Consider the following 24,759-nt stretch of genomic DNA (forward strand, 5'->3'; position numbering starts at 1 on the left):
TACGTGTCAATCCCACTTGCCCAATTCAGCACACCACCATCCCGACCCCACCGCGGTTTCCCCACTTTGGTGTCCTTACGTTTGTTCTCTACATCTGTATCAACTTCTGCCCTGCAAACTGGTTCATCTGTACCATTATTCTAGGTTCCATATACATGCGTTAATATATGAGATTTTTTTAAACATCTTTATTGGAGTATAATTGCTTTACAATGGTGTGTTAGTTTCTGCTTTACAACAAAGTGAATCAGTTATACATATACATATGTTCCCATATCTCTTCCCTCTTGTGTCTCCCTCCCTCCCCCACTCCCTATCCCACCCCTCTAGGTGGTCACAAACCACCTACCTAATTTCCCTGTGCCATGCGGCTGCTTCCCAGTAGCTATCCACCCTACGTTTGATAGTGTATATATGTCCATCCCACTCTCTCACTTTGTCACAGCTTACCCTTCACCCTCCCCATATCCTCAAGTCCATGCTCTAGTAGGTCTGTGTCTTTATTCCCGTCCTACCCCTAGGCTCTTCATGACATTTATTTTTTCCTTAGATTCCATATGTATGTGTTAGCATATGGTATTTATATTTCTCCTTCTGACTTACTTCACTCTGTATGACAGACTCCAGGTCCATTCACCTCACTGCAGATAACTCAATTTCATTTCTTTTTATGGCTGAGTAATATTCCATTGTATATATGTGCCACATCTTCTTTATCCATTTATCTGTTGATGGACACTTAGGTTGCTTCCATATCCTGGCTATTGTAAATAGAGCTGCAATGAACATTTTGGTACATGACTATTTTTGAATTATGGTTTTCTCAGGGTATATGCCCAGTAGTGGGATTGCTGGGTCATATGCTAGTTCTATTTGTAGATTTTTAAGGAACCTCCATACTCTTCTCCATACTGGCTGTACCAATTCACATTCCCACCAGCACTGCAAGAGTGTTCTTTTTTCCCCACACCCTCTCCAGCATTTATTGTTTCTAGATTTTTTGATGATAGCTATGCTGACTGGTGTGAGATGATATCTCATTGTAGTTTTGATTTGCATTTCTCTAATGATTAATGATCTTGAGCATCCTTTCATGTGTTTGCTGGCAATCTGTATATCTTCTTTGGACAAATGTCTATTTAGGTCGTCTGCCTATTTTTGGATAGGGTTGTTAGTTTTTTTGTTATTGAGCTGCATGAGCTGCTTGTAAATTTCGGAGATTAATCCTTTGTCAGTTGCTTCATTTGCAAATATTTTCTCCCATTCTGAGGGTTGTCTTTTGGTCTTGTTTATGGTTTCCTTTGCTGTGCAAAAGCTTTGGAGTTTCATTAGGTCCCATTTGTTTATTTTTGTTTTTATTTCCATTTCTCTAGGAGGTGGGTCAAAAAGGATCTTGCTGTGATTTATGTCATAGAGCGTTCTGCCTATGTTTTCCTCTAAGAGTTTGATAGTGTCTGGCCTTACATTTAGGTCTTTAGTCCATTTTGAGTTTATTTTTGTGTATGGTGTTAGGGAATGGTCTACTTTCATAGTTTTACCTGTATCTGTCTGGTTTTCCCAGCACAACTTATTGAAGAGGCTGTCTTTTCTCACTGTATATTCTTGCCTCCTTTATCAAAGGTAAGGTGACCATATGTGCATAGGTTTATCTCTGGGCTTTCTATCCTGTTCCATTGATCTATCTTTCTGTTTTTGTGCCAGTACCATACTGTCTTGATTACTGTAGTTTTGTAGTATAGTCTGAAGTCAGGGAGTCTGATTTCTCCAGCTCCGTTTTTCTTTCCCAAGATTGCTTTGGCTATTCGGAGTCTTTTGTGTTTCCATACAAATTGTGAAAATTTTTGTTCTAGTTCTATGAAAAATGCCAGTGGTAGTTTGATAGGGATTGCATTGAATCTGTAGATTGCTTTGGGTAGTAGAGTCATTTTCGCAATGTTGATGCTTCCAATCCAAGAACATGGTATATCTCTCCATCTATTTGTATCATCTTTAATTTCTTTCATCACTATCTTATAATTTTCTGCATACAGGTTTTTTGTCTCCTCAGGTAGGTTTATTCCTAGATATTGTATTCTTTTTGTTGCAGTGGTAAATGGGAGTGGGTTCTTGATTTCACTTTCAGATTTTTCATCATTAGTGTACAGGAATGCCAGAGATTTCTGTGCATTAATTTTGTATCCTGCTACTTTACCAAATTCGTTGATTAGCTCTAGTAGTTTTCTGGTAGCATCTTTAGGATTCTCTGTGTGTAGTATGTCATCTGCAAACAGTGACAGCTTTACTTCTTCTTTTCCGATTTGGATTCCTTTTATTTCCTTTTCTTCTCTGATTGCTGTGGCTAAAACTTCCAAAACTATGTTGAATAAGAGTGGTGAGAGTGGGCAACCTTGTCTTGTTCCTGATCTTAGTGGAAATGCTTTCAGTTTTTCACCATTGAGAACGATGTTGGCTGTGGGTTTGTCATATATGGCCTTTATTATGTTGAGGAAAGTTCCCTCTATGCCTACTTTCTGCAGGGTTTTTATCATAAATGGGTGTTGAATTTTGTGAAAAGCTTTCTCTGCATCTATTGAGATGATCATATGGTTTTTCTCCTTCAATTTGTTAATATGGTGAATCACGTTGATTGATTTGCGTATATTGAAGAATCCTTGCATTCCTGGAATAAACCCCACTTGATCATGGTGGATGATCCTTTTAATGTGCTGTTGGATTCTGTTTGCTAGTATTTTGTTGAGGATTTTTGCGTCTATGTTCATCAGTGGTACTGGCCTGTAGTTTTCTTTGTGACATCTTTGTCTGGTTTTCGTATCAGGGTGATGGTGGCCTCGTAGAATGAGTTTGGGAGTGTTACTCCCTCTGCTATATTTTGGAAGAGTTTGAGAAGGATAGGTGTTAGCTCTTCTCTAAGTGTTTAATAGAATTCGCCTGTGAAGCCATCTGGCCCTGGGCTTTTGTTTGTTGGAAGATTTTTAATCACAGTTTCAATTTCAGTGCTTGTGATTGGTCTGTTCATATTTTCTTTTTCTTCCTGATTCAGTCTTGGCATTTTGTGCATTTCTAAGAATTTGTCCATTTCTTCCAGGTTGTCATTTTATTGGCAGAGTTGCTTGTAGTAATCTCTCATGATCTTTTTTATTTCTGCATTGTCAGTTGTTACTTCTCCCTTTTCATTTCTAATTCTATTGATTTGAGTCTTCTGCCTTTTTTTCTTGATGAGTCTGGCTAATGGTTTATCAATTTTGTTTATCTTCTCAAAGAACCAGCTTTTAGTTTTATTGATCTTTGTTATCATTTCCTTCATTTCTTTTTCATTTATTTCTGATCTGACTTTTATGATTTCTTTCCTTCTGCTAACTTTGGGGTTTTCTGTTCTTCTTTCTCTAATTGCTTCAGGTGCAAGGTTAGGTTGTTTATTCGAGATGTTTCCTGTTTCTTAAGGTAGGATTGTATTGCTATAAGCTTCCCTCTTAGAACTGCTTTAGCTGCATCCCATAGATTTTGGGTCGTCGTGTCTCCATTGTCATTTGTTTCTAGGTATTTTTTAATTTCGTCTTTGTTTCTTCAGTGATCACTTCGTTATTAAGTAGTGTATTGTTTAGCCTCCATGTGTTTGTATTTTTTATGGATCTTTTCCTGTAATTGATATCTAGTCTCACAGCGTTGTTGTCAGAAAAGATACTTGATACAATTTCAATTTTCTTAAATTTACCAAGGCTTGATTTGTGACCCAAGATACGATCTATCCTGGAGAATTTTCCATGAGTACTTGAGAAAAATGTGTATTCTGTTGTTTTTGGATGGAATGTCCTATAAATATCAATTAAGTCCAGCATATTTAAGGTATCATTTAAAGCTTGTGTTTCCTTATTTATTTTCATTTTGGATGATCTGTCCATTGGTGAAAGTGGGGTGTTAAAGTCCCCTACTATGAATGTGTTAGTCGATTTCCCCTTTTATGTCTGTTAGTGTTTGCCTTATGTATTGAGGTGCTCCTATGTTGGGTGCATAAATATTTACAATTGTTATATCTTCTTCTTGGATTGATCCCTTGATCATTATGTAGTGTCCTTCTGTGTCTCTTCTAATAGTCTTTATTTTAAAGTCTATTTTGTCTGATATGAGAATTGTTACTGTAGCTTTCTTTTCATTTCCATTTGCATGAAACATCTTTTTCCATCCCCTCGCTTTCAGTCTGTATGTGTCTCTAGGTCTGAAGTGGGTCTCTTGTTGACAGCATATATATGGGTCTTATTTTTGTATCCATTCAGCCAATCTGTGTCTTTTGGTGGGAGCATTTAGTCCATTTACATTTAAGGTAATTATCAATATGTATGTTCCTATTCCCATTTTCTTAATTGTTTTGGGTTCGTTATTGTAGGTCTTTTCCTTCTCTTGTTTTTCTTGCCTTGAGAAGTTCCTTTAGCAGTTGTTGTAAAGCTGGTTTGGTGGTGCTGAACTCTCTCAGCTTTTGCTTGTCTGTAAAGGTTTTAATTTCTCCATCAAATCTGAATGAGATCCTTGCTGGGTAGAGTAATCTTGGTTGCAGGTTTTTCTCCTTCATCACTTTAAATATGTCCTGCCAGTCCCTTCTGTCTTGCAGAGCTTCTGCTGAAAGATCAGCTGTTAACCTTATGGGGATTCCCTTGTGTGTTATTTGTTGTTTTTCCCTTGCTGCTTTTAATATGCTTTCTTTGTATTTAATTTTTGACAGTTTGATTAATATGTGTCTTGGCGTATTTCTCCTTGGATTTATCCTGTATGGGACTCTCTGTGCTTCCTGGACTTGATTAACTATTTCCTTTCCCATATTAGGGAAGTTTTCAACTATAATCTCTTCAAATATTTTCTCAGTCCCTTTTTCTCTTCTTCTTCTGGAACCCCTATATTTTGAATGTTGGTGCGTTTAAGGTTGTCCCAGAGGTCTCTGAGACTGTCCTCAGTTCTTTTCATTCTTTTTTCTTTATTCTGCTCTGCAGTAGTTATTTCCAGTATTTTATCTTCCAGGTCACTTATCGTTCTTCTGCCTCAGTTATTCTGCTATTGATCCCATCTAGAGTATTTTTAATTTCATTTATTGTGTTGTTCATTGTTGCTTGTTTCATCTTTAGTTCTTCTAGGTCCTTGTTAAATGTTTCTTGCATTTTGTCTCTTCTATTTCTATGATTTTGGATCATCTTTACTGTCATTATTCTGAATTCTTTTTCAGGTAGAGTGCCTATTTCCTCTTCATTTGTTAGGTCTGGTGCATTTTTATCTTGCTCCTTTACCTGCTGTGTGTTTTTCTGTCTTCTCATTTTGCTTATCTTACTGTGTTTGGGGGTCTCCCTTTTGCAGGCTGCAGGTTTGTAGTTCCCGTTGTTTTTGATGTCTGTCTCCAGTGGCTAAGGTTGGTTCAGCTGGTTGTGTAGGCTTCCTGGTGGAGGGGACTAGTGCCTGTGTTGTGGTGGATGAGGCTGGATCTTGTCTCTCTAGTGGGCAGGTCCACGTCTGGTGGTGTGTTTTGGGGTGTCTGTGGACTTATTATGATTTTAGGCAGCATCTCTGCTAATGGGTGTGGTTGTGTTCCTGTTTTGCTAGTTGTTTGGCATAGGATGTCCAGCACTGTAGCTTTCTGGTCGTTGAGTGAAGCTGGGTGCTGGTGTTAAGATGGAGGTCTCTGGGAGATTTTCACCATTTGATATTTTGTGGAGCTGGGAGGTCTCTTGTGGACCAGTGTCTTGAAGTTGGCTCTCCCACCTCAGAGGCACAGCACTGACTCTGGCTGGAGCACCAAGAGCCTTTCATCCACATGGCTCAGTATACAAGGGAGAAAAAGTATAAAGAAAGAATTAGTAGAAGTAGAAAGAAAGAAAGAAAGGAGGAAGGAAGGAAGGAGGGAAGGAAGGAAAAAAAGAAAGAAGATAAAGTAAAATAAAATAAAGTAAGATAAAATATAATAAAGATATTAAAATTAAAAAATAATTATTAAGAAAAAAATTAAAACAAAAAAACAGACGGATAGAACCCTAGGACAAATGGTGGAAGCAAAGCTATACAGACAAAATCTCACACAGAAGCATACACATACGCACTCACAAAAAGAGGAAAATGGGAAAAAAATCATAAACCTTGCTCTCGAAGTCCACCTCCTTAATTTGGGATGATTCGTTGTCTATTCATGTTTTCCACAGGTGCAGGGTACATCAAGTTGATTGTGGAGCTTTAATCCGCTGCTTCTGAGGCTGCTGGGAGAGATTTCCCTTTCTCTTCTTTGTTCGCACAGCTCCCAGGGGCTCAGCTTTGGATTTGGCCCCGCCTTTGCGTGTAGGTCGCCAGAGGGCATCTGTTCTTCACTCAGACAGGACGGGGTTAAAGGAGCCGCTGATTTGGGGGCTCTGGCTCACTCAGGCCGGGGGAAGGGAGGGGCACGGAGTGAGGGGTGAGCCTGAGGCGGCAGAGGCTGGTGTGACGTTGCACCAGCCTGAGGCGCGCTGTGCATTCTCCCGGGTAAGTTGTCCCTAGATCCCGGGACCCTGGCAGTGGCGGGCTGCACAGGCTCCCCGGAAGGGGGGTGTGGATAGTGACCTGTGCTTACACACAGGCTTCTTGGTGGCAGCAGCAGCAGCCTTGGCGTCTCATGCCCGTCTCTGGGGTCCACGCTGTTAGACGCGGCTCGCGCCCGTCTCTGGAGCTCCTTTAAGCAGCGCTCTGAATCCCCTCTCCTCGCGCACCAGGAAACAAAGAGGGAAGTAAAAGTCTCTCGCCTCTTCGGCAGGTCCAGACTTTTCCCCGGACTCCCTCGCGGCTAGCCATAGTGCACTAACCCCTTCAGGCTGTGTTCATGCCGCCAACCCCAGTCCTCTCCCGGCGCTCCGACCGAAGCCCGAGCCTCAACTCCCAGCCCCGCCCACCCCGGCGGGGGAGCAGACGAGCCTCTCGGGCGGTGAGTGCTGGTCGGCCCTGATCCTCTGTGCGGGAATCTCTCCGCTTTGCCCTCCGCACCCCTGTGGCTGCGCTCTCCTCCGTGGCCCCGAAGCTCCCCCCTCTGCCACCCGCAGTCTCCGCCCATGAAGGGGCTTCCTAGTGTGTGGAAACCTTTCCTCCTTCACAGCTCCCTCCTACTGGTGCAGGTCCCGTCCCTATCCTTTTGTCTCTGTTTATTCTTTTTTCTTTTGCCCTACCCAGGTATGTGGGGGATTTCTTGCCTTTTGGGAGGTCTGAGGTCTTCTGCAAGCGTTCAGTAGGTGTTCTGTAGGAGTTGTTCCACGTGTAGATGTATTTCTGGTGTATCTGTGGGGAGGAAGGTGATCTCTGCCTGTTCCTCTTTGTATAGTCACTTTATGTGTAAGGTTAGGTTGTTTGAGACTTTTCTTGTTTCCTGAGGTAAGATTGTATTGCTATAAACTTCCCTCTTAGAACTGCTTTTGCTGCCTCCCAAAGATTTTGGATCAACACGTTTTTGTTTTTATTTGTTTCTAGCTTTTTCTGAATTTTCTCTTTGATTTCTTCAGTGGTCCACTGGTTCTTCAGTAGAATATTATTTAGCCTCCACATGTTTGTGTTTTTTGCAGTTTTTTTTTCTTGTAGTTGATTTCTAACCTCATAGTGTTGTGGTCAGAAACAATGCTTGATATGATTTCAGTTTTCTTAAATTTACCAAGGCTTGCTTTGTGGCCCAACGTGTGATCTATCCTGGACAAGTTCCATGTGCACTTGAAAAGAATGTTTATTCTGCTGCTTTCAGATGGAATGCTCAATAATTATCAGTTAAGTCCATCTGGTCTACTGTGTCATTTAAGGCCTGAGTTTCCTTATTGATATTCAGTCTGGATATTCCATCCATTGATGTAAGTGGGATGTTAAAGTCCCCCACTGTTAGTGCCCTACAGTCAATTTCTCCTTTTATGTCTGGTAACATTCTCCTTATATATTAAGGTGCTCCTATGTTGGGTGCATATATATTAACAATTGTTAAATCTTCTTCTTGGATTGATCCCTTGATCATTATGTAGTGTCCTTCTTTGTCTCTTGTAACAGTCTTTATTTTAAAGTTTATTTTTTCTGATATAAGTATTGCTACTCCAGCTTTCTTCTGATTCCCATTTGCTTGGAATATCTTTTTCTATCCCCTCACCTTTAGTCTGTATACGTCTCTAGATCTTAAGTGGGTCTCTTGTAGGCAGTATAAATACAGGTCTTGTTTTTGTGTCCAGTCAGCCAGTCTGTCTTTTGGTTGGAACATTTAATCTGTTTACATTTAAGGTCATTATCAATATGTATTTTTTATTGCCATTTTGTTAACTGTTTTGGATTTGTTTTTGTAAGTCTTATTTTTCCTTTCCTCTTTTGTTCTCTTGTGATTTGTTGATAATCTTTAGTGTTGTGTTTGGATTCCTTTTTCTTTTTTGTGTGTATATCTATTATAGATTTTGGGTTTGTGGTTACCATGAGTTTTCGGCATAGCAGTCTCTGTATATACATGATTGTTTTAAGTTACTCACTCCTTAATTTTAAATGCATTTTATTTTCTTTAATTTTTATTGGAGTATAGTTGATTTACAATGTTGTGTTAGTTTCTGCTGTACAGCAAAGTGAATCAGTTATACATATACATATATCCACTCTTTTAGATTCTTTTCCCATATAGGTCATTACAGAGTACTGAGTAGAATTCCCTGTGCTGTACAGTAGGTCCTCAATTGTTATCTATTTTATACATAGTAGTGTGTATCAAATGTATTTTAAATATCTAGCGTTTGTGCTCTCCTCTCACAATTACTGTTTTTCATGTCATATTTGTGTGTGAATGACTCCCTACCTTTACTGTTTGTTTGCCTTTACCAGGCAACTTTCCCATTTCATTAATTGTCTCATTTCTAGTTGTGGCCTTTTCCGCTTACAAAAGTTCCTTTAGCATTTTGTTGTAAAGCTGCTTTGGTGATGCTAAATTCTTTTAGCTTTTGCTTGTTTGTAAATCTTTTGATTTCTCTGTCAAATCTGAATGAGAACCTTGCTGGGTAGAGTATTTTTGTTGTAGGTTTTTCCCTTCCATCACTTTCAGTATATCATGCTGTTCCTTTGTGGCATAGAATTTCTGCTGAAAAATTAGCTGAAGCCCTATGGGGATTCCTTTATATGTTACTTTGTTGCTGTTAATATTTTTTCTTTATCAGCTTTTGTTCAATTGATTACTATGTGTCTTGGAGTGTTCCTCCTTTGGTTAATCCTGTATGGGACTCTCTGTGCTTCCTGGGCTTGGGTGACTGTTTCCTTTCCCAGGTTTGGAAGGTTTTTAGCTATTATCTCTTCAAATATTTTCTCATGCCCTTCCTCTCTCTCCTCTTCTGGGACCTCTATAATGCAAATGTTGGTGCATTTGACCTTGTTCCAGAAGTCTCTTAGACTGTCCTCGTTTCTTTTCATTTTTCTGTTTTCTGGCAGTGATTTCCACCCCTCTGTCTTCCAGCTCACTTACTGTTTTTCTGCCTCATTTATTCTGCTGTAGATTTCTTCTAGTGCATTTTTCATTTCAGTTTTTGTATTCTTCAGCTCTGGTTGTCTCTATACATTCTAACTCTTTGTTAAAAACTTGTAGCTTCTCACTCTGTGCATCTCTTCTTTTCCCGTGTTCTTGGATCATCTTTATGATCAGTACTCTGAACTACTTCTCATATCTCCACTTCACTTAGTTGTTCTTCTGGGGTTTTATCTTGTTCCTTCATCTGGAATATATTTCTCTGCCTTCTCATTTCATCTAAATTTGTTTGCATTTTTATGTATGTGGAAGGTTAGTTATGTTTCTCAAACTTGGAGAAGTGGACCTCTGTAGGGAATGTCCTATGTGTCCCATCAGTACACTCCCTTTCTTCACCCAAGGGCCAGGGATCAGCTGGTCCCAGGGTAGGTTCTGACCTGTGCTTGGGGACTCATATCCACAGGCTGCAGGACTGTAGTTTTCTTGCATCTGGTGTCTGCCCCCCTGGTGGGTGAGGCTCGTCTAGAGGCTTGTTCATGCTTCTGGGTGGGAGGGGCCAGTCTCTGTCCCCTGGTGGGCAGAGCCGGGTCTTGGCCTTCTGGTGAAAATGTAAAAGTCTATACAATGGTTGCCCTTATCAGTTTTTGGACTGGTAAAGGGTTAATAAGAAGACTCACATTTTAGTCCATTTTAGGAGCAAGCAAACAGATGGAGTACAGCTGAGGCTACAAAGGGGAATCAGCCCTCATTGGTTAGCTAATGGTCTCTGACCTCCCCAGGCAGAGTGTCCTCACTCTCTATGGGACCTGGGAGTGTGCAGGTAAACTCAGGAGAGGGCCGGCAAAGAAACAGATTTGAAGGAGAACGGTCAATACCAGGTTTTGACAATTTTATTGGAAAATAAGTACAGTCCATTGATCAATGATATGTGCTGTACATGAATCTGGCATCTTACTATATAAAAATATTTGGTATCTGCTACAGAATTATACAAACAAGTTTAAAAAAAACCCTTCATCATTAACCAGTACAAATATAATTTACAAAAAATATCATTGAAAAAATGGCTCAATACCCTTTCTTTCATTGCAAATAAAATAGAGGCAGAAGGGGGAAAATAAAAATTCTGCTAAGCCAGTTTTAACAACTGGAAATGAAACACTTCATTGCATTTGCAAACTTAAACAGTTAGGCTGACCAGGACAAACAAAAAATTTACCATCAGATAGTGCAGTAAAATCTAATTAATGGGGAAGGCCTGAAAGGAAAGAGGTTAGAGGAAACCTTAAAAGAGATTTTCAAAAATTAAATAAGATAATCTGCAGACATTTTTAAACAATAAAGCACTACACAAATCTGTTATATGTGCAAATTACTTCTGAAGGCACCTCTGACAAAGAGACACACCCACACCTCTCCTGCAGAGAGCAGGGCTCCTTAGCTGGAGACAGAACAAACTTCCCATAAAGTGACAGCCAACAATAAGTACAAGAGGAAAAGAGAAAAAGAGAGCAAGTGCCTTAGGGCAGTTTCTTGGGGAAATCTCTTGGAGGAAGTGATTTGGAGTAAATTTTGAGTTTCAGTAAAATTCTGGTCAGCTGGAGAAAATGTGAGGAGACAGGAAGGAGAGGCAGAGATGGAGGGGCACTGGGGGCAGGTATGAAGGTGCACAACTTGGGATTCGCAGAGCAGGACCAAGAGGGGTCCAGCTGTGTTGGGGTGGTGAGATGCTAAGTGGGAGAACATGGGCTTTAGCTCCTGAACCAGGAGGAGCCGGTGGAAGTATTCTAGTAAGGACAGGATGAGATCACAGCAGCATTGTGGGAAAGATGGTTCATCTGGGGCCGTGTGTGTATGACAGAGTATAAGGAGGAGGTGACTTGGAAGTTGTCCTTGCAAAGAAGGTACGAGTCAAGTAAAATGCAGAAGAATAAGGTGGAACCGAATGGTCATTCCAGGGGGAAGGCATTAAGAGGTGGATCAATTCTTTGCAACTCTTGCTCTTGAAATTCTCTCTCTCCTGCAGAAAGCTAAGGTTATTGCAAACCCTTCTAATACTGGAGAATTCCTTTGTTCATTGAAATGACAGTTTTAAAGGTCTGTGAAGTAAGTGACTGCCAGCCGTCAAGGGGTATGGGAAATGCAAGGCAAATGGAAAGTTCTCCAAGAATGCGTCTCATTTCCCTGGGAAGTACGGGTCTCACTGTACCTGCAGCAATGTCCAAGAGAACCGCTCGAGGACCAGTGACCCTGCTGTCCCCAGACTGGGCCACAGCCCTGCCCTCAGACTGTGGGTGACTTCCTAAAGCTGTCTATAGAAGGGATTTCCTGCACGTTCATTCCTCTTGTTTGCCGCCTCAGTGCCTTTTCTCAGCAGTTCAAACATTCAGACAGGGCATCTGCTGCCTTGTTAAAGGACTTCCCAAGCCCTCTGCTCTGAGTTGCCCTGGCCACAGGGCAACTGTCACCACATACTGCTCCCTTAACAATCCAATTCTAGGTGACCTCAGGGATAAGGGACTACACAGGTGTGTGGTATGACTGTACAAGTCAGTGAGGCCCAGCCCCGCCTGCAATGCCTGAAGACAGGAATCACCAAGGAACTCTTGACCAAGCTTCTCTGCTACCCAAGGGGCACGTGGACCTCCAGAGGCCGTTTCTCCTTCGAGTCCAGCTGAGTGGCTGGGGACAGCAGCTTGTGCTTGGCTGAAGGCGGCTGCCGCTGGACTGGCATGTGGTACCTGACCTTCTTCCAGAACCTCGAGTTCGTAGTGTGCGACCCTTCTCTAATGTCCCCTGACCAGCGTATGGCCCCCTCTTTCTGCTTAATGAATTTAATGGATTCTGGCATTTTCTCATAGTCTGGGATTTTCTCTAGCTCCAGCAGGACAACTTTAATTCCTTCCTGAATGAGAGCGTTGTACATGGCTATCTGCTCTTCAGATGAATTCCCCAGCCAGCAGAATCCTGATATTTCTCGGGTCAAAATGATAATCAGTCTTCTGCTTTTCTTTATGGTTTCATTAGCAACCTCAACAATGCCTGAAAAACACGAAGCACAGCAAGTAAACTTTCAACTTACAATCATTCCCTCCAGAACCAAAACCCCTCAAGGTTCTTCCCACCCCACGGCCTATGTCTCCTAATGCTCTTTTTTTCTTGCCTTACCTAAGATTGAAGGAGTTTCTCATTTTATAGAATAGATCAAAAACTGACCCACAGAAGGTGAGCAGGGGTCAGAGTACTTTAAGTAGAAATTTATAAACTTTCTTGTTAAACCATTGGATCTATATCGCTCCTATTTTACCATCAGCTGTAAAGTAACTACTGGATCTAACTAGTTAAGTTTTCCAAAATGAAATAAAACTTAGTTAATTGTTGCCCCAAAAGAATATGAGAAAAGTAAACACTTTGCATTTAATATGAAAATCGTCATCATGCACCACTTAAGAGGCTCTTAAAATGGTCAAATATGTACACCCAGGTCACAGTCTTCCAGAAAGAGGGAACCCAAGTTTAGTAATTAAATTAGTTTTACAAGACTATTACTTTTTCCATTGCATACATACTTTCCCCAACATAGTCATCTCGGCCACTGATGAAGAGCTTATATCCACACTGTTTTTCCAAGACCTCAGGTAAGACTTTAAACACAAAAATATCTGAGTTAGAGGTGGACCCTTCCCCAGGGTTCTTTGGACATAGTATGTATGCATCATACGTCTTTCCATCTGAAGCTAAAGAGAAAATGCAATATATTTAGAACCAAAAGAAAAAAAGATGAGATTTGGTAAAGTCAGTATCGCAAACCTGCATTTCATACTGAATTATTAATTTTGTGTGCAATGGTATGAAGCAACAACACCAAAAGTATAATGCCTTTTTAAAGTGTTCATCTTCTTACAAGTTTACATTTATTCTGTTTTACTACAAAGTTGTTCTTATATTATTCGATGGTCCCCTCATATGCAAACATTCTTTACCCCTCGGTATGGAGCTACTCTTATCTCACTGTTCTTATCTCCCCCAAATGTCTAAGCCCTGAATTCTATCCATTCTTCCTTTTATATATTAATGTAGTATTACTTTTTTGTGAGGTTTAAACAAAAGAGAGAGTGCTTCCCTGATGCATGAAAATTACATCATTTCTTCCATTTGATGGCAAATCATGGGGTGATCTGTGTTCTACCCAGCACAGAGCAAGTCCTCAACCACAGCTTCTGAATAACTGGATTTATAAGCAGATGCTCTAAATGCCTGTTTATCCCACCATTATGAACACCAGAGCAGTAACTTAGAAAATAATACTACTCACTCAGTCTACTTGGTTAAGAAACTATAATTATGTATAATTATGTTATTTTGTATATGCCACATTTCATTTTAAAATTTAAATAAAACCCCTCTTAGTTAGCTTTTACATCTCTTAACTATCCCAACAAGAAAATACTGCATAGAATACAAAATTGTACCTTTTTTTGGGAGAAAATCATAGAAAGAATCTCTGTACCAGAGCACAATGTCAACCTTGAAGACTTTATAGATGAAAACAGAGCATGTAATTACCAATGCTAACATGACAAATATACCAATTGTGGGCGTCTGGAAGTCAGGGACTACAGCAGAAAAGAGGGGAAAAAATATTAGAACCCAAAGAATTTAAAAATTGAGCATAGCAAATTAAACATTATCATCCCAGAGAAACCATATTTGGGATTGGCCTGTAATCCCAAATCCCAGACAGTATTAACCCATTCATTATCATCTTTTATTCATGAATACTAATGTACAAAGGCCTTGAGAACGGATACTGTGTAAAACTAAGGTGCATTGTATTAAATTTTCACGCAAGTCGTATGTAATAACATAGAAAAAATACCAAAGACCATAGGATAGAGCATTCCATAGGACTATGAGTAAAGTCAGAGTCACTCAAGAACCTACAAAAGCTCTACAAAAGTAGGAGAGTCAGGTGGAGCAAGCTGAAGAGAGGAGGAAAGGAGAAAAGGGTTTAGGGATGCCAGACAGTGTTTCACACTTCCACGTCCTCCCAGCTTCACATGCTAGTTATTCATCTGATGACTGCAGAGGAGTTCATGTGGAGAGGTAAGGGAGAGGAGAGGAGAGGAGAGAAAGAGCCTTCTAAATGTCAAGGGCCAAGGAGGCATCCAGAGAGCTCTGTTATTTTGCTTTTCCAATTTCAGTCATTGATCCATCTGCAGTTGAACTGGCTATGAAGTGAAACTCAAGATAGGTCAATATCCGATTGGCCCAATTGATAGTTCACATTTACAGTCTTAATTACTGTAGCTTTGTACAAGATCATGATATCTGAAGTGTAAATCTTTGCGATTTGTTGTTTTTATTCAAGACCACCTTGACTAGTCTTGGCCCTTTACATTTCCAATATGACCTGTAGGATAAACGTGCCCACAACAACATGCCCACACAGATGCACACCCACACCTGTACAAATATTGCTGAGATTTTGATTGGAATTGTTTTGAATCTGTAGATTAATTTGAAGGGAACTAACATATTTATAATACTGAGTATTTCAGTCTTTCAATCCATGGATATTGTATATCCCTCAAATTTAATTTATCTCAATAATGTATTTTTAGTTTGCATCACAGATTTTGAACAGCTGTTGCTGGATTTATTCCTACATACTGAATATTTGATAGTTTTTGATGCTACTGTAAATGTTATTTTTTAAACTTAATTTCTATTTGTTGTTGGTATTTGCAGAAATACATAGAAATACTATATATAAACATATACACTCATTTAGCTATTAATTCTAATAGTTTGTCCATAGGTTCTTTTAGATTTTCTTCCATGTACACATTCATAAATACCGTATTTTAATTCAACTACAAATTATCTTAAAATATTTCACAAACACTTTTAAGATTTTTTTATTGGAGTATAGCTGACTTATAATGTCATGTTAGTTTCAGGTGTACAGCAAAGTGATTCAGTTATATATACAAATAAAATATATAATTCAGTTAGATATGTATATATATATTGTGTGTATATATATATATATATATATATTCTTTTTCAGATTTTTTCCCCTTATAGGTTATTACAGAATATTGAGTATAGTTCCCTGTGCTATACAGTATGTTCTTGTTGGTTATCTATTTTATATATATTAGTATGTATATGTTAATCCCAAACTCCTAATTTATCCCCCCCTCCCCTTCCACTTTGGGAACCATAAGTTTGTTTGCTATGTCTGTGTGTCTATTTCTGTTTTGTAAACAAGTTCATTTGTATCTTTTTTTTTTTTTAGATTCCACGTATAAGCGATAACATATATTTGTCTTTCTCTGTTTAGTCTACTTCACTTAGTGTGATAATCTCTAGGTCTATCCATGTTGATACAAATGGAATTATTCTATTTATGGCAGAGTAACATTTTATCGCAAATATACACCACATCTTCTTTATCCATTCATCTGTTCATAGACATTTAGGTTGCTTCCATTTAGGAACATTGGGGTGCGTGTATCTTTTTGAATTATAGTTTTCTCTGGATATATGCCCAGAAGTGGGATTGCAGGATCATATGGTAACTCTATTTTTAGTTTTCTAAGGAACCACCATACTGTTCTCTATAGTGGCTGTACCAATTTTCATTCTTACCAACAGCATATGAGGGTTCCCTTTTCTCCATTCCCTCTCCAGCATTTATTATTTGTAGATGTTTTGATGATGGCCATTTTGACAAGAATGAGGTGACACCTCATTGTAGTTTTGATTTCTCTAATAATTAGTGATGCTGAGCATTTTTTCATGTGCCTGTTGGCTATCTGTATGTCTTCTTTGGAAAAATGTCTATTTAGGTCTTCTGCACATTTTTTGATTGGGTTTTTTTTGTTATTATTATTGAGTTGTATGACTATTTGTGTATTTTGGAGATTAATCCCTTGTCGGATGCATCATTTGCAAATAATTTCTCCAGTTCTATAGGTCATCTTCTCACTTTGTTTATGGTTTCATTTGCTGTGCAAAAGCTTTTAAAGTTTACTTAGGTCCCATTTGGTTTTGCTTTTATTGGCATCTAGAAGATGGATCAGGAAAAATATTGCTGTGATTTATGTCAAAGAAGTTCTGCCTATGTTTTCCTCTAGGAGTTTTATAGTATCTGGCCTTACATTTAGGTTTTTAATCCATTTTGAGTTTATTTTTGTATAGGGTGTTAAAGAATGTTCTAATTTCATTCTTTTACATGTAGCTGTCCAGTTTTCCCAGCACCACTTATTGATGAGATTGTCTTTTCTCCACTGTATATTATTGCTTCCTTTGTTTAATTGACCACAGGTGCGTGGGTTTATTTCTGGGCTTTCTATCCTGTTCCATTGATCTGTATTTCTGTTTTTGTGACAGTACCATACTGTTTTGATGATTGTAGCTTTTCAGTATAGTCTGAAGCCAGAGAGCCTGATTCCTCCAGCTGTTTTTCTTTCTCAAGATTGCTCTGGCTATTCAGGGTCTTTTCTGTTTCCATAGAGATTTAAAAATTTTTTGTTCTACTTCTGTGAAAAATGCCATTGGTAGTTTGATAGGAATTTCATTGAATCTGTAGATTACCTGGAGTAGTACAGTCAGTTTGAAAATATTGATTCTTCCAATCTAAGAACATGGTATATCTTTCCATCTGTTTGTGTCATTTTCAAATTCCTTCATCAGTGTCTGATAGTTTTCGGGGTACAGGTCTTTTGCCTCCTTAGGTACGTTTATTCCTAGGTGTTTTATTCTTTTTGATGTGATGATAAATGGCATTGTTTCCTTAATTTCTGTTTCTGATCTATTGTTAGAGTATAGAAATGCAAGAGATTTCTGTGTATTAATTTTCTATCCTGCAACTTTACCAAATTCACTGATGAGCTCTAGTAGTTTTCTGGTAGCATCTTTAGCATTTTCTATGTAGAGTATCATGTCATCTGCAAACAGTGACAGTTTTACCTCTTTTCCAATTTGGTTTCCTTTTATTTCTTTTTCTTCTCTGATTGCTCTGGCTAGGAATCCTAAAATTAAGTTGAATAAAAGTGGCAAGAGTGGGCATCCTTGTACTGTTTCTGAGGAAATCTTAGAGGAAATGCTTTCAGCTTTTCAGTGTTGATTATAATGTTAGCTGTGGGTTTATCATATATGACTTTTATTATGTTCCCTCTATGCCCACTTTCTGGAGAGTTTTTATCATAAATGGGTGTTGAATTTTGTCAAAAGCTTCTTCTGCATCTATTGAGATGATCATATGGTTTTTATTCTTCAATTTGTTAACGTGGTGTATCACACTGATTGATTTGTGGATACTGAAAAACCCTTGCATCCCTGGGATAAATCCCATTTGATCATGGTGTATGATCCTTTTAATGTATTGTTGGATTTGGTTTGGTAGTATTTTTTGAGGATGTTTGCATTTATATTCGTCACTGATATTGGCCTGTAATTTTCTTTTTTTGTGGCATCTTTGTCTGGTTTTGGTATCAGGGTGATGGGGGCCTCATAGAATGCGTTTGGAAGTGTTCCTTCCTCTGAAATTCTCTGGAATAGTTTCAGAAGGATAGGCATTAACTCTTCTCTAAATATTTGGTAGAATTCACCTGTGAAGCCATCTGGTCCTGAACTTTTGTTTGTTGGGAGTTTTAAAATCACAGATTCAATTTCAGTACTTGTAATTGGTCTGTTCATATTATCTATTTCATCCTGTTTCAGTCTTGGGAGACTGTACCTTTCTAGGAATTTGTCCATTTCTTTTAGGTTGTCCATTTTATTGGCATAGAGCGAGTTGTTGTAGTCTCTTATCCTCTTATGACACTGTATTTCTGCAGTGTCAGTTGTAACTTCTTTTTTGTTTCTAATTTTATTACTTTGGGCCATCTCCCTTTTTTCTTGATGAGTCTGGCTAAAGATTTATCAATTTTCTTTATTTCTGTTCTGATCTTTATTATTTCTTTCCTTCTACTAACTTTGGGTTTTGTTTGTTCTTCTTCCTCTAGTTACTTTAGGTATTAGATTAGGTTATTTGAGATTTTTCTTGTTTCCTAAGATTGTATCACTATAAACTCCCCTCTTAAGAACTGCCTTTGCTGCATCCCAGAGGTTTTGGGTGGACATGTTTTTTTCATTTGTCTCTAGGTTTTTTTTTTCTTATTTCCTCTTTGATTTCTTCAGGTGATCCATTGGTTCTTTAGTAGCATATTATATAGCCTCCACATGGTTGTGCTTTTTGCAGTTTTTTTCTTGTAGTTGATTTCTAATCTCAGTGTTGTGGTTGGAAATGATGCTTGATATGATTTCTGTTTTCTTAAATTTACCAAGGCTTGCTTTGTGGCCCAACATGTGATCTATCCTGGAGAATGTTCCATGTGCACTTGAAAAGAATGTGTATTCCCTGCTTTCAGATGGAATGCTCTTATAATTAAGTCCATCTGTTCTACTGTGCCATGTAAGGCCTGAGTTTCCTGATTGATGCTCAGTCTGGATGATCTGTCCATTGATGTAAGTAGGGTGTTAAAGTCCCCCACTATTATTGCCTTACTGTCAATTTCTCCTTTTATATCGGATAACATTCTCCTTATATATCGAGGTGCTCCTTCTATGCTAGGTGCATATATATTTACAATTGTTAAATCTTCTTCTTGGATTGATCCCTTGATCATTATGTAGTGTCCTTCTTTGTAACAGTCTTTATTTTAAAGTCTATTTTGTCTGATATGAGAATTGCTACACCAGCTTTCTTTTGATTTCCATTTGCATGGTATATCTTTTTCCATCCCCTCAGTTTCAGTCTGTATATATCTCTAGATCTGAAGTGGGTCTCTGGTAGATGATATATGTATATATGGGTCTTGTTTTTGTATCCATTCAGCCAGTCTATATGTTCTTATTGCCATTTTGTTAATTGTTCTGGATTTGTTTTGGTAGGACTTTTTTTTTTCTTTTCCTCTTTTGTTCTCTTCTCTTGTGATTTGATGACTACCTCTAGTGTTTGTTAGTTTCCTTTTTTATGTGTATATCTGTTGTAGATTTTTGGTTTGTGGTTAACATGAGGTCTTGGTATAGCAGGCTATATATATACATTATTGTATTTATATACATTATTGTATTAAGTTGCTGATCTCTTAATTTCAAATGCATTTGAAATATCCTGCATTTGTACTCTCCTCATGATTACTGGTTTTCATATCTTTGTGTGTCTATGATTTCCTGCCTTTACTGTATGTTTTCCTTTACTGGTAAGCTTTCCTGTTACATAATTTTCTTGTTTCTAGTTGTGGCCTTTCCTTTTCTGCTTATAGAAGTTCCTTTACCATGTTTTGTAAAGCTGGCTTGGTGGTACTGAATTCTTTTAGCTTTTACTTATCTGTAAAGCTTTTGATTTCTCCATCAAATCTGAAGAATAAACTTGCTGTGTAGATTATTCTTGGTGGTAGGTTTTTCCATTACATCATTGTAAAAATACAGTGCCACTCCCTTCTGGCCTACAGAGTTTCTGCTGAAAAACCAACTAATAAGCTTATGTAGTTTCCCTTGGATGTTATTTTCTGCTTTTCCCTCGTTGCTTTTAATATTTTTATCATTATTAATTTTTGTCAGTTTGATTACTATGTGTCTCAGCATGTTCCTCCTTGGTTTTAATCCTGTATGGGACTCTCTGTGCTTCCTGGCATTGGGTGACTGTTTCCTTTCCCATGTTAGGGAAAATTTCAGCTATTATCTCTTCAATTATTATTTTCTCAGGTCCTTTCTCTCTCTCTTCTCCCTCTGGGACCCCTATAATTCAAATATTGGTGCATTTGACATTGTCCCCAAGGTCTTGTATTGTAAACTGTCCTCATATTTCTCATTCCTTTTTCTGTTCTTTAGCAGTGGCTTCCACCACTGGGTCTTCCTAATCTGATTTTGCAGCCCCATGTAGGTTGAGGAGTCTGAACTTTTAAAAGCAACCTATATGATTCTGAAAATAAGTGGTCTCAAGACCAATTTTACAAACTATTAATGGGAGCAAATAAGGAACTCTAATGGTGAAATTGTAAGGAAAATAATTTTAGTGCAATGAAAAAGAAAAGGAGACAGCAAAGGAAATAAGGGTACAATGGAGTAAGAGAAAGTACAAGAAGCAAAGAGTAGAATTTTAAGGAGAGTTGGCAAATGCTGCCGAGTATCAGTGAAATGAGGAGGGGGAGAAAGCTGAATAACACTTGAAGGAGTCTGTAAGAGGCTCGAAATATCCAGTAGGCCATGAGGAATCACTGAAGCCTTTGATGGCAGAGTAGAAGGACCTTGAGTTCACCTCCTCTCACGAGCACACCACAATCACAACTAACTGCTGAACCACCATCGATAAAAGAGTGGAACCTACCAAAAATGACATCATTCTACATCCAAGGAATTAAAGAAGAAATCATGATGAGATGGTATGAGGGGCACACTCGCAATATAATCAAATCCCATACCACCTGGGTGGGCAACCCACAAACTGGAGAATAATTATATTGCAGTTCTCCCACAGGCATGAGAACTCTGAGCCCCACATCAGGCTCCCTGACCTAGGAGTCTGGCATCAGGAGGAAGAGCCCCCAGAGCATTTGGCTTTGAAGGCCCATGGGGCTTTACTGCAGGAGCTCCACAGGACTGGGGGAAAGAGATTCCACTCTTGGAGGGCACACAAGGTCTTGTGCACACCAAAACCCAGGGCAAAAGCAGTGACTCTATAGGAGTCATTACCTGCTGGTTTGGAGGGTCTGCTGGGCAGGCAGCAGCTGTGGCTCTCTCTGGGATCATAAAAGCTGGTGGCAGACATATCTGGGAGTGTTCATCTGCGTGAACTCTTGATAGAGGCAGATATCTTGCTTGGGTCTTTGGCACCAAGACCTGGCCTCCTGCAACAGCCTGTAGGCTCCAGTGCTGGGCTGCATCAGGCCAAACGACCACCCAGGGCAGGAACACAGCCCCACCCATCAGCAGACAGGCTGCCTAAAGACTTCCTGAGCCCGCAGCCAGCTCTCGATGTTCCCCTTGACACGGCCCTGACCCCAGAGGGCCAAGCCCCAGCGGCACCCAGCAGTGGTCAGGCACTGGCCCCTCCTACCAGGAAGCCTGCATGAGCCCCTAAACCAGCCTCACCCACCAGAAGCAAGAAAACTATCAACCCACAGCCTATGGAACTGAGTACACAAAGAGGTCAGAAGCTACCGTGGGACCAGCTGGTCCCAGGCCATTGGGTAGCAAGAGGGGAGTGTACTGACACACAGGACATCCCCTACGGAGGGCCACTTCTCCAAGACCAAGAATCATAACTAATCTTCCATATACATAAAAATACAAATAGAAAGTTAACAAAATGAGACAGCAAAGGAATACATTCCGGACGAAGGAACAAGATAAAACCCCAGCAAAACAACTAAATGAAGTGGAGACAGGCAATCTACCCAAGAAAGAGTTCACTGTAATGATCGTAAAGATGGTTAATGATCGTAAAGATGGTCCAAGAACTTGGGGAAAGAATGGATGCACGGAGCAAAAAGCTATAAGAGGTTTTTAACACAGAATTAGAAAATATAGAGGCAACCAGAGTTGAATACCATAACTTTAAAGGAAAAATACAGTAGAAGGGATCAATGGCAGAATAAATGAGGCAGAAAAATCAATCAGTGAGCAGAAACACAAATACTGCCAATATTGTGTTTGATTACAGAATTCACGAAAACCAGTAACTTCTGACCTCCTGTCTGGAAAGTGGATATTTAGGTTTCCCCTGTGCATTCGTCATGTAGTGCTTTACCTAAAACTATTCATTAGGTACCGAGGATGACCAGACTTAAGTTGCTATTAGCTCTGGAAATAGAATGATTAGTGATTATCTGCAACATCACAGAATTTATATTCAAGTAAAGAAAACTAAGATAGATATGGACATGCATAGCAGAGGCGCTACTGGGCAGAGAGATGGAAGAGTAGGCAGCAGGACAGCCAAACCTCCTAGAAGAAGATATAGTTCAGCTGGGAAGTGAAAAAGAATGGCAGTCCCCAGGTTAAGAGGAATCTAAGAGCATTCTGGGTAGAGGAAATAGCATTGTAAACCTCAAGGTCATGAAATCTTACTACAGGAAAACAAAATTGCATTTCAAATAAACAGCTGTGTTGTTTACCTGGCTGTATTAATTGGATGTATGCCGTACTCATTCCTTCTGTATTCTTGGCTAAACAGATGAATGGATGCAGAAGAAATTTACTGTCCACTGCCGTAATATTAAGGCGTGCGACGACCGCACTCTCTCTTTTGTTTAAAGGATTCGGCACGCTGTTCAAAAGAGTAATAAAATTGTATAAATGGCATCAATTAGAGATACGATAAGCAGCCCTGGTTGATCGTTACAGCAGAAATAATCACCAGCCCTAAGCACAGGTATGAGAATCAGGCTTTTAGCAAGACTGGTCTGACGTTTCACAGCCCTAAGACCACTGTGAGTAAAACACTCAACAGCACAGAGAAATAAAATTAAAATTACCAGCTTCCAAGCAGGAAAATGGGGACCTAGGCATTCTGGTCTCCATGGGGCACGAAGAATATATGAAACAAGAGTAGATTGGGACAGATGGGAAAGGGTTTGCAGGGGATGCTAAGAAGTAATAGGGCGCCATCAGAGACCTGAGCAGGGGAGTGCCTGATGCTTGGCCACGATTAATGAGTCTTTTCTAAACTACTTTAAAAATGGAATGACATGAAGGATAATTCAGGACAGTTGCTTCATGGGAATGCTGCAACATTTTTAACTGAATTTAAGAGAAAGCCTTCCAAGTGGTCTGGAATTTGTACCATAATGACATGTATTGTCACCTTCATTGGACAAGATCTTATGAATCCTGCTGAGCTTAGCAAAACTCAATATGGGCAGCAAAGGGTTAAGGACCAATCAATGACCAACTCGATCACTGCCACTAGATTCAATCATAATGGTTATATAACGTATGACATGGAATTTAATACCAAAATGTCTCTATGGCATATCTGGCTCTTGGCATACTCACTGTGTAAACTCTTCCATCATCATAGGCTCATATTCCTTAATTCCTGACCCATTCCACCTCCAGTAGACAAAGTTACTTAACTGGCCGGTAACATTGCAGATCAGTTGGAGCCAGGATCCTGCAAAGGAATGGATTTTGAATCATAACATTCATGGACTTTTACCTGATCTGCCTAGATTAATAAATGACTGTTGAACAAAAATTTTAAATTATAGGAAAGCAAAAGGAAGAAATGGCCCTTATATCCACCACCAAGAGATAAGCACTATTAGTAACTTTACATATCTCATTCCTTACCTTTCTGTGTACGTAAGCAGTTTTTAAAATGGGGTGTCGTTGTCTACTATTTGTAATTATCGTACATTGAGAATTTCGGCTCACGTGATTAGCCTTCCAAAATAGGCTATTTCATGACAGTTTACTGTTCCATCATACAGACATACTATGATGACTTCCTTTCCTATTGCTAAACATAATTTGTTTCTGATCTTCCATTATCATGATTAACATTCCAGTGAATGTTCCTGTACGTCAACATTGTACATATCCTGAAGTATTACACTGAATAAAAATCTGGAAGAATTGAGTTAAAAGAGAGACATATCTTTAAAAGCCAAACGCCCTGTCCCAAGGGAGACTACACCAGTCTGCGCTCTGTCCAGCAGTGTATGCAAGAGTCATTTATCCCCGAAAGCCCCAGATACCAAGTGTTTTTGGTTAGTCATTGCCAATTGAGAGAAGAAAAAAAATTCCATTTAGATTTTCATCTGCATTTCTTGAGCTCATGGTGAATTAACATGACATGTTTTTCATAAGCTTAGTATTCATTTGCCTTTCTTTGAAGAATTGCTTGTTATGGGCTTCCCTGGTGGCGCAGTAGTTAAGAATCCACCTGCCAATGCAGGATCCGGGAAGATCCCACATGCCGCGGAGCAACTAAGCCTGTGCGCCACAACTACTGAGCCTGTGCTCTAGAGCCCACGTGCCACAACTATTGAAGCCCGTGTGCCTAGAGCCGGTGCTGCACAACAAGAGAAGCCACCGCAGTGAGAAGCCTGTGCACCGCAAGGAAGAGTAGCCCCTGCTCTCTGCAACTAGAGAAAAGCCCACGCATAGCAACGAAGACCCAACGCAGCCAAAAATAAATAAATAGAACAAAGAAATTTTTAAGAAAAGAATTGCTTGTTATTCCTAATGGCCATTACTAAGCTGCATTCTCATATTATTAACCTTATGCATGGAAGCTCTTT

General features: G+C 39.4%; 1 protein-coding gene across 2 annotated transcripts in view; it reads right to left on the reverse strand.

The window, feature by feature from the left end:
- Positions 1–10,331: 10,331 nt before the first annotated feature.
- IL1R1 (interleukin 1 receptor type 1) overlaps positions 10,332–24,759 on the reverse strand; it is an 87,787-nt gene continuing 73,359 nt past the window's right edge. For both annotated transcript variants that reach the window (XM_022599025.3, XM_022599026.3), the window contains exons 8-12: positions 23,510–23,627; positions 22,630–22,781; positions 13,930–14,073; positions 13,027–13,194; positions 10,332–12,499 (exon numbers count right to left, since the gene is read on the reverse strand). In XM_022599025.3, the coding sequence (XP_022454733.1) occupies positions 12,081–12,499; positions 13,027–13,194; positions 13,930–14,073; positions 22,630–22,781; positions 23,510–23,627 (1,001 nt within the window). In that variant the 3' untranslated portion in view covers positions 10,332–12,080. The remainder of the gene's footprint in view (positions 12,500–13,026; positions 13,195–13,929; positions 14,074–22,629; positions 22,782–23,509; positions 23,628–24,759) is intronic.

Source organism: Delphinapterus leucas, chromosome 13 (genome assembly GCF_059928025.1).
Source record: "Delphinapterus leucas isolate spDelLeu-1000000601 "Yukka" chromosome 13, BTC_Dleu_Yukka2, whole genome shotgun sequence".
Classification (NCBI taxonomy): Eukaryota; Metazoa; Chordata; class Mammalia; order Artiodactyla; family Monodontidae; genus Delphinapterus; species Delphinapterus leucas.